General features: G+C 41.7%; 1 protein-coding gene across 1 annotated transcript; it reads left to right on the top strand.

Annotated features, from left to right (window-relative positions):
* The first annotated feature begins 325 nt into the window (after nucleotides 1-325).
* On the top strand, nucleotides 326-10,040 carry adi1 (acireductone dioxygenase 1). The gene is made up of 4 exons (XM_007904729.2): nucleotides 326-819; nucleotides 2,315-2,434; nucleotides 6,210-6,389; nucleotides 9,681-10,040. The coding sequence occupies exons 1-4, from the start codon at nucleotides 700-702 to the stop codon at nucleotides 9,798-9,800; spliced, it is 540 nt and encodes a 179-aa protein (XP_007902920.1). The 5' UTR covers nucleotides 326-699; the 3' UTR covers nucleotides 9,801-10,040.
* The last annotated feature ends 109 nt before the right edge of the window (nucleotides 10,041-10,149 follow it).

Here is a 10,149-nt window from a genome sequence, read left to right as displayed (position 1 = left end):
GCGAAACCTTAGACAAGTTTCCTTACTCTACACGCCTCTGTTTACCTAGCAGAAGTAGGAACCCAATTGTTAGTCGATTGGTGGATCACTTTCTTGCAGTAACAATCCCTTCAAAAAATAATTTTGTCACTCAATCCCACGACTGTTTGTGGGACATTCCTGTGTGCAATAGGCTGCCGCGTTTCACCCGCAAAATATAGTTGATTCACTTTACAGCACAGTATATACTGTGAAGCGCTTTGAGAAATCGCAACGATGTGATAAGGCGCTATATCAACTGCAAGGATTAAATATTATTAGGATTCCTTGTTACTCCAGTGTCAGACACTAGAGGGTGGCAGGACTAGCAAATGCTTAGGCAATTCATTCCCTTAATTATTTGCATTTCAAGTTTTGTTTTAAAAAAGTGTATTTGGTGGTGCTTTCAATAACTTTGAGCTCAAACTGTAGGGGTCAGGCTTGAAGCTACAGCCTTCTGACTTAGAGTTGAGAGAGAGAGAGGGAGAGAGGAGAGAGCTTCCAGCTGAGCCAGGCTGACACCAGACTGTTGCTTGGAAAGCACTCCCTGTTGGCCTTTTGGCCTTTGCTGTGAGCCTGTGAGGCCAGCGAGTGGGACTCAGTTACCACAAGTGGCAACTGAGCAAAGGGAGCGTTGCAAAAGTTGTAGTAAAAGTGGAGATCAAAGAGCAGGCGCCGAGCATGCTACAAGCCTGGTACATGGACGACTCTGCGGAGGATCAGAGGAAACCTCACAAGCTGGAGCCTAACAAGCCGGTTTCACTGCAGCAGCTGGAGCCACTCGGGGTGCTCTACTGGAAGGTGAGGCCATAGAGAGAGAGAGAGAGAGAGCGAGGGCTGCATATCAGTCTGGCCCACCCCCACTCTGCCTTGTGTTCCTCAGCCCTGAGCCTGACTTACATTCCTCAGCCCTGCCGAAGGCTGATAACTGTGGGTTGCACTCCTCTGCCTCTCGCTGTCTCTCTCTCTCCCTCTTTCTGTCTCTACAGATTCGCACAGAAGGTTTTAAACCTCCTTTACCAAGCTCTGCTTTTGGGTTTTGTTGAGAAAATATGGGTTTCGCCCACAAAATATACAGTCAATTCACTTTACAATATATTCTATGGAAGCGCTTTGAGACTTCTTTAGTAGTTATAATTACACAATGATAAGGTGCTATATTCAAATGGAGAATATAGCACTTTTATTAAGAACCTTTTTTCTCCAGACCCACTTTTCTTGAGAACCAAACTTCGGACAATACCTCGGAGGATTTACTTGATTTCTACATTATTTTGCACCCCCCGCCGAGAGGATAGAGCATACCTGCGGACAGTCCCAGATACTCTTATACATACGCAACGAGAAGCCCAGGTAGAATTTCTCCCCCCAAATCCTCTAATTTATTTGCACAGGTTTAACATAACCTCATGACTTTTGTACTCCATGCTCTTTTTATAAAACCTAACATACCAATGTTTTTTTTACAGCTCAGTCAACTTGCCCTTTCACTTTTAACATTTTACACATGCGAACCTCTGGGTTTCCTCTGTTATTTTATTTACTGTTTGCCATCAGCTACTATGCCCTAATCTCTGGGACTATGTCCCTTTATTTCTCTGTCTCGCTCCTCTCTATTGGTCTTTAAATTCCACTTTAGAATCAAGTTCTTCGACCATGCCTATATTCACCTCCCTCTTACTTACATGATTATATACCCAGTCATTGTGCCTCCTTTAAACCTCGCTGCATAACTAGCAAGAATAGAGAAATATAATAAAGACTCGAGGATGTAGTTTTCTAGCAGTTAAAATTTGTAGGAGATAAAAATGCAATTGTTGGAAATCTGCAATAAAACCAGAAAATGCAGAAAGGCTAATGCGTGTTTGACAGAGAGAAAAGGGTTATGGTTCTGGATGTTACCAATAGATGCAAAATCAATTGGGATGTCTGAAAGGGAGATAGAAAAATTCTTAACTGTATTTGGGGAAAAGGGATTAAAGATCTAATAAATTGGCAGAACAGACTTGATGTGATGAATAACCTGCTCCTGTTCCTTCCTCAAAACTGGAATGTACTGATGAAGGTCGCAGTGGAAACCTTAACCATTTTTCTATTTAGATGCTGACTGACTGAACTGCTTTACGATTAAGGATAGTGAATTATCATTGTGTCCCCCTAAAGATTACAGTATTGATGGTGCTACTGAAAGTTACATAATGCTGTTTACATGATTAAGCTTTCAAATCATTGTGGAATATCTGGAGGATAAAGTAGCTGTCTTAATTTAATGTAAATTCTGTGCGTTCTTCTGCAGCTGAATGCTGACAAATATGAGGATGATCCCGAGCTGCAGAAGATTCGCAAAGAGAGGAATTACTCCTGGATGGATATCATAACGATACACAAAGATACATTGCCAAATTACGAAGAGAAGGTATTTCTGCAATTTATGATCAATCTTTGGGAGCTGTAGTAGATTTCAGAAATTTTGTATGTAAAGTTCTATACAGTAAAATTCACATGTCTTATCTTTATAAGTCATATAATTACTGAAGTTGAACATGCACCTGAGTCCCATTTAGTTTCCTGTCACTGGAAATAAATGCTAATGGAGTCCTGTAACTCAGTGGTTAGAGCAAAGCGCCTCACAAGCGAAAGGACCGGGTTTCGATTCCCGGGCAGGGCAAAACGTTATGCAATTTCTTTACGCTCTGTTTACCGAGCAGTAAGTAGGAATTACTCAATTCACCGTTGTTACTCAATCCGCGATTGTTTGGGGGACACTGCTGCCCGCAATTGGCTGCCACGTTTCACCCACAAAGCACACTTTACAATGAAGCTTTTTGAGAGTCTCAACTACGTGATAAGGCATTATATCAAGTGCAAGGATCATTATTATTATTGGCATAAATGGTGAAAAAATATGTTCACTTATTACTAATTGCACAGATTATATTTTGCTTTTCCATAACTGAGGGTATGGCAGCTCGATTTTAATGCCCTGTTGGCCTGTCTCCCCTGCTCTACCACTAATAAAATCCAACTGATTTTAAAAACTCATATCAGCACCCATACCAAACTCTGTACCCCCATCACCCCATTTCTTGTCAGGCTCCACTTGCTTCACTAGCTGTAGAAAGTATCGACTTCAAGATCCTCACACTCACGTACAAATTAATTCATGCACTATCACCTTCCTATCTCTCCAATCTACATACACTCAACCTTTCTACCCGCCCTTCGCTCAGCTGACTCTGGCCTTCTGAACATGTCTTGTCCCCTACACACTGGCGGCCATGCTTTCACTATGCCTCCAAACTCTGAAATTGTCTGCCGTAATCCTTCTACCTTCTCCTCCTTGCTGTCTTCCCCTCCTTGCTGTCTTGCTGCCTGTGGTTTAATCCTCTTGCTTGAATGTAGTTGACCACTTTCGCAACTGTGTCCACGACATTGCTTAGTTTTAGAACACTCTTACAGAGGACCTCTTGGTGGATAATGCAGTGTAGAAAAACAATATTCTGTTCTGGATTTGTTTCTTTGACTTGATCTTGAATTCTTTTCAGTAACCCAACATTTTTGCCTGTCAGATTTGGGCTTCCATCGGTGGTCACATTCACCAATTTTTTCCACTCCACTCCTAATTTTAAGATACACGTATTTACTGCCTCCAAAAAGTCTTCTCCAGTTGTCGTATCTTTCATTGACTGCATTGATGCCAATTCTTCTGTGAGCTCAAAATGTTTGGTAATACCGCGAATAAAAATTATCAACTGGGCTGTGTCTTTGACATCACAACTCTCATCGAATGCCAGTGAAAAACATGCAAAATTGCAGATACAGGTTCTCAGAGATATCCTCGACACGTCTCACAATAGTTCGTCTTGACAAGCTAATGTTCTCGAACTGTTTTTTCTTGTCTGGGCCTAAAATTGAGACAGAGTCAACCATACATTCCTTTATAAATTCTCCTTCAGAGAATGGTTTGCTGTTCTTGGCGATTTTGTGTGCAATCACGTAACTCACTCTTGCAATCTCATCCTGGGACGCAAATTGTTTTGTGAAAATGCTTTGCTCTTCTTGCATTCGAACAACCATCTCATCAGATTTCTTTCCTTTTTCTTTGGCAGAAACGTTCTTATATTTGCAAGCATGTTTGCTCTTAAAATGGCAATTCAAGTTGTAGTCTTTGAGCACTACCACACTTTCTTTGCAAATTAAGCACACAGCTTTTCCACCCACACTGGTTAAAAAAAAATTTAGAAATCCATTCTTTGTTGAATATTCGGCCTTCAGTGTCCACTTTCTGCTTCTTTGATAAACTCATTTCGAATTAACGTCCTCTACAGTGAAAAGTATTGCCGCGGTTACCGCTGAAAAGCATTGCCTCGCGAGTGTTTGAAAATTTGCCGATCCGTACATTTATGACGTCAGTCTGATTCAACACTTAAGGGAGCGTGCGCACAACTGAGCAGTCTGATTGGCTGATGTTCCCAGTCTGATTCAAATGTAAAATTTGTGCGACTTTCTGGGATTGAACAAACTATAATTTTTTTTATTGCTGGACACAATGACGGGCCGGATAGAATCATTTGGCGGGCCGGATATGACCCGAGGGCCGTCTTTTGCCCACCCCTGGTTTAACATCTCATCTGAACGACAGCACCTCCAACAATGTCAGGTTAAACTATATTAGTTCCAAGTCCTTCTGACTCAGAGACGAGAGAGAGAGAGAGCTACCCACTGCTACCAAATGAGCCAGCATTAGAGCACCTGAGCCGGCCAGATATTTCTGCCTGGTAATTCTTATTTCAACCACTGAAATGTGCCTCTCTTTTCAAAGAGAACAAATAGTGCATTGAGCCAAATGCCATTTGAGGCGAATGATAGTCTCATTCATGAGTTGTTCAGTAAAGTCAGATGACCATTCCTCAATGTTGTGCAGTGGCTGTTCTGCAGCTCTGTCAGCAGAGAGCAGTATTGAGTAGAAAAATAGTCACAGTGTATGGCAGTGGTTCCCTACAAACTCTCTTCACTAGTCCTATAACTAATTATTAATTGTCTGTTTACTAAATAAACAATCGGTCTTGTATGTATACTTGTAAGAATATTGCAGGAAGTGGAGTCGTAAATGGCTTCTATAGTTCCTAAAGCTTATTTTCTGAAGGTGTCTTGATCTGGCAAACCTCGTGGCCATTTCTTGGGCGGCTTTGCAATGAAAACGAGGATGAGAGTTTCAGCAGCCTGAGGGGAGAGATAATGGCAGAGAAGAGCAATTTTACAGAGGTGGGGAAGGGAGAATGGGTCATGGTCCACAAACTAGGGAGAAGCTGTGCAGATGCCAGTCCTCGTGCGCGTTCTGTTCAGCTTTGCCTTTGATATGATTCATCAGTCAGGGGATACAGATCAGGTGAAGTTCACATCTGGCACAGGTTACAATAATTACACTTCCTTTGTTCTCCTCTGCATGAAGTGTGTCTTAATCTCTGATAAAAGGGAACCAGTGTTTAGTTGAGACGTCCTCCTGACGAGAAAGGGGCTCGACAAATATAATTTTGTTGTTGCAGTTCGTTCAAATTGCACCCACAAGATGTATTTCGAAAAATCATATTATCAAGGTGCCCCTCGGCTGGGAAAGTGGGGGAACAATTACTTGATAACTTGCATTGATTGACTTTTCCTCTCTCCTCCTCCCTCCATACCTGAGGCTAATTGTAGTACACTGGCTGGTGCGCAGAGGCTGAGCGTTTGAACCTGTGATCTTGTGATTGTACAGCCTAGTGCTGCAGCAGATGGTGCCTTTACCTACTGGGCCACCGAGAGACTCTTTTTGAACAAAGATTGTTATGGAAAGTTTGCAGTACAGAGGAGGCAATTTGGCCCATGTGTTGGCTACTCCCACCCACCCCCTCCCATATCTATTCTAATTCCATTAGCTTTCCTGAGGTAATAATCCCTCCAAAAAAATAATAACAGTAACAATTTGGTCACTCAATCTACAATTGTTTGTGGGATACTGCTGTGCGCAACTAGCTGCCACATTTCGCCCACAAAATATAGTCATTTTACAGTATATTCTGTGAAGTGCTTTGAGACGTCTCAACGACACGATAAGTCGCTATTATCAAATGCAATAGTTATTATTATTATTTCCCTGTGTCTTTAATAAAATCCCTGTGTCTTGTCACTAATATACATGTTTTCGTTTTAAGATTAAATCATTTTTTGAGGAACATATTCACTTGGATGAAGAGATTCGCTACATAATCGATGGCAGTGGGTACTTTGATGTAAGAGATAAGGAAGAACAATGGATCCGAATTGCCATGCAAAAAGGAGACCTGATAACACTTCCTGCTGGGATCTACCATCGATTTACATTGGACGATAATGTAAGTTCTAATACACAGACTTATTGAATCTATTTGATGCCAACAAACATCAACCCAGTATCAACGTTGCATACAGGCTATCACTTGAAACGTCGCATAAAGATTCTACGAACACCAGTATATTAATAATAAAGCACTCTGAGACTGTGAGGGGCGTAAATGCAAGTTGTTGTTGTTATAAGCCATGCATTTTATATGGGGCCTCATCACGTCATTGAGACTTCTCAAAGTGCTTCACAGGTTTTACTGTAAATTGTAGTGACTGGGCATTTTGTAGGCGAATCCAGCAGTAAATTTGTGCACAGCAATGTCCCGCAAACAGCCATGAAGTTAATGAGCTAATTTTATTTGGGGGGGAATTGCTGGCCAGGACACATTACGGAGGAATACGGAAGATTGAAAGAGAGTGCTGTGCTCCACTTTAGGTCATCATCTTTTAGTGAACTATGTAATTTTTCTTGTACCGCTCCGTTTATATACAATTAGAGTGTAATTGAATTTAATTGGAAATATTGAATAAGCAGTTAATCTAAACACTAAAGAGTGTTTAGATATCATTTACATAATGGTATGACACAGAAAGTGGCCCTTTTTTCCAGGATTAGACCTTTGTTGGAGTAAAGGGTTGTTTGTAGAATCCTTACGCCAAACATCTCAAATGATAACAATCTATGTAATGTTGATTACATTAAACTAACCTCTGGAATTCCATCTCCCAATCACTCTGCCTCGCCCTCTCCTTAGTCTCCTTCAAGTCCTGCCTCAAGACCCTCCTTTTCGACCATACCATCAGCCACCCCCCTTCCCTCCCTTCCCTCCCCTGACCCCAGCTCGGGTCTGAAATGCTGTACTCTGTCCAGCGCCTTGAGACGTCCTCCCGACGTGAAAGGCGGTATACAAATGCAATCTTGTTGTTGTTGTTGATATAATGTCCTTCCCACTAGGATTAGGCCTGTAGATCAGTTGACTCTGATAGGGTGGAGTCCTGTAGCTCAGTGGTTAGAGCACTCGCTTTGCAAGTGAGAGACCTGAGTTCAATTCCAGGCAGAGGGCGAAACCTTGGGCAAGTTTCCTTACTCCACACAGAGCCTAATAATAATCCCTCCAAAACCAAAAAAAAGATAATAAATTGGTCATTTTCAATCCACGACTGTTTGTGGGACATTGCTTTGCGCAATTGGCTGCCGAGTTCGCCCACAAATATACAGTCAATTCACTGTACAGTGTGTTCTGTGAAGCACTTTGTCCTCCCGACGTGAAAAGCGCTACATCAAACGCAAGGATTATTATAAGGTGAGGTTGATTCTCAAGTGTCCTGTAGCAAATGCTGTGTTTCTAGTTTTGTCAATTTTTATTCAGAATGAAATCATGAGTATTGACTGGTGCATGTTTTGGGGAAATTTGTCATGATATTATAATCCTTGCATATTGAAGTGTAAAGGCTGTATCAGAGGCAAGTCCTTGGAATTTATTCATCAAATTCTGCTTTTAAACTAAATAAGCTTTTGTATTTACTTTGAGAGCCCAATGACTAACAACTTATGCTTGATGTGCATTTTTATTCATTGTGCAAGTTGGGTAAGTTTTTCACAAGGTCAAAAGATTGGTTCGGATGAAGTGATGCAGGCGAATGAAAGATTAATGTGACTGGCAGAAGGATCCTTCAAGTTTTTTTTCCAGCTTTTGGGTTATTTATCATCCCATATGTGCATTTCTAGACTATGGCATTTAATTTCCACTCTTACACCCATCTTTAATTGCGAATCTCGAATAGTAACCTGCTCCCAGTCTTTCTGATTATTCCCTTCTTAGTGCTTTGCTCTTGATCGGAAAGGAGGGGATTAAGTTGCTCTTGTGTGATTCGGTGTGTGGAACTGTGTGATAGATGCAAGCTTGTGCCAGTATGTTCTTTATTTCAGCTGTGCCACTACAGAGAAGCCAGTCACTCCCTCACAGGGAGGTAAGAAGAATTATAGCGTCTGGTGACAGGGCTCAGGCACTGCTAAAACCTCGGCCATGGAACAGTATTGACAGTGGCCTCGGGGTAAGGCTGCAGTTCACACTGTAACTCGAATGAGGAGAGATAGGAAAGGAAAAAAAACATCATAAATTCCAAGTGGCATTGATGCAGCTTGAGGGATCCCAAGGTCTGTTGTCTTGGGGAACTCTATGTTTTCCCTCCTTCTCTCCACTGAGCTCTGTTTCAGCAGAGTAAATTCCAGCAGTTACCACAGTGCACACTCTGTTGTCCCCAAGCTTTGGCTATTGCCAACCTGCACCTAAAACCCTCTGAAATTAGGTCAGCAGAGTGCATACCTTTGGGCAGATAGTGTGCATTTCATTCCGGACGTAAGGAAATTGGTGGTATACATGTGTGGCACTGTCTGTTTGGGGTACTTTTTAATCACTTTGGGGTTTTGGGTTTACTCATCACCATGCTTAAAAAGGACCCCCTAAACTAGATAAGAGTACCGCATGTGTATACCACCTATACATGAGGGAGAAGGGAACAGAGGTGTACAGAAGTGGGGAATAATTAGGGTGGCAGTTTGTGTGGAGTATAAACACTGGCATGGACTAGTTGGGCAAAATTATTATGTAATTCTAAGCGGACACCCGACTGACCAAAAATAAATTCCCGATCGCAGCTGCAATATTGCAAGGAGACACTGAGTGCTGCCTATTGCCTCCTCCCTCATTCCACCTTCCATCAATAACAACAGCAACTCGCGTTTATATAGCGGCCTTCAAACAGGATAGCATCTCACTGTGCTGCCAGCAGCCTCAGACAGCCCTCCGTGTGGATGGGTGTGATAGCGAGAATTGCAGGCTCTTTGTTAATAAAAAAGGCAGTCACCTCTGGCCCAGGTAACCTGTAACAGTAAGGCTGAATTTTGCAATAAATTGATAACCCTTGTGTCGTGCCAGTGGTGATTGGTTTTAAATTTGATATGATCTTCATTTAACTGATTGAAAGACATTACTAGCCTCATGGTTACGTTGGGCTGTGAAGTTTGTAACAGTTCAGAAAATAGCCTCAGACATCCTTTGTTGGATACCTTAGAGAAACAAATGGGAGGTTGGTAGATGTTGACTTTAGTGAACATCAATACAATAGCAAATGAACACTTGTCCTTATGTTTATTCCTGGGGCGAACACCGATTAAAACAAATACATTTTTTGCAGTAATTATTTAAAGTGAGAGTTGGCAAATGAAAGGATTGTGGTTTAAAATGCACACATGAGGACTGTGAGCAGCCACTTGTAATCGTTCTCATCTTGTGTTGCAGAACTACACGAAAGCTATGCGACTCTTTGTGGGAGATCCAGTCTGGACACCTTACGCTCGCCCAGCTGAGGAATTTGAAGCTCGCAAAAAATATGTTCAATTTCTTAAGCTATCAGCCTAAGTGTCAGTTCTTCACTGAACCTGATAACCTCTTCTCACTCGATCCTTCACTTAACCCATTAACCTCTCCTCACTTCAATATGAAACAATAATGAACAGGAGCACTTCACTGTTGGTTGCTAACATATCGTTTGGAACACTCTTCCAAAAACACTTTACTTTTCTCTCTCTCTGCTGTCAAAATCCCCTAAAACATTTGTTTCCCCACCTTTAAAATCCTCATAAAACTATCTCTCTTTGAGAGTGACTTTGGTCAAGTTATTTAAATATCTCAGCTTTCTGTACACTACTACTACCTTTTTGGATGTTCCTTTTTTGTGAAAGACAGTACATTCCTCATCAGCTATAAC

Source organism: Callorhinchus milii, unplaced genomic scaffold, assembly GCF_018977255.1.
Source record: "Callorhinchus milii isolate IMCB2004 unplaced genomic scaffold, IMCB_Cmil_1.0 Scaffold3, whole genome shotgun sequence".
In the NCBI taxonomy this organism is placed as follows: domain Eukaryota; kingdom Metazoa; phylum Chordata; class Chondrichthyes; order Chimaeriformes; family Callorhinchidae; genus Callorhinchus; species Callorhinchus milii.
The sequence above is the reverse complement of the archived record's forward strand: the minus strand, read 5'-3'. Positions and strand labels throughout refer to the sequence as shown.

Coding starts and splice junctions, on each gene's coding strand:
- adi1 (XM_007904729.2), top strand. CDS start 700: ATGCTACAAGCCTGGTACATGGACGACTCTGCGGAGGATCAGAGGAAA. Junction 820..2,314: donor TCGGGGTGCTCTACTGGAAG/GTGAGGCCATAG, acceptor GTTCTTCTGCAG/CTGAATGCTGACAAATATGA. Junction 6,390..9,680: donor GATTTACATTGGACGATAAT/GTAAGTTCTAAT, acceptor CTTGTGTTGCAG/AACTACACGAAAGCTATGCG.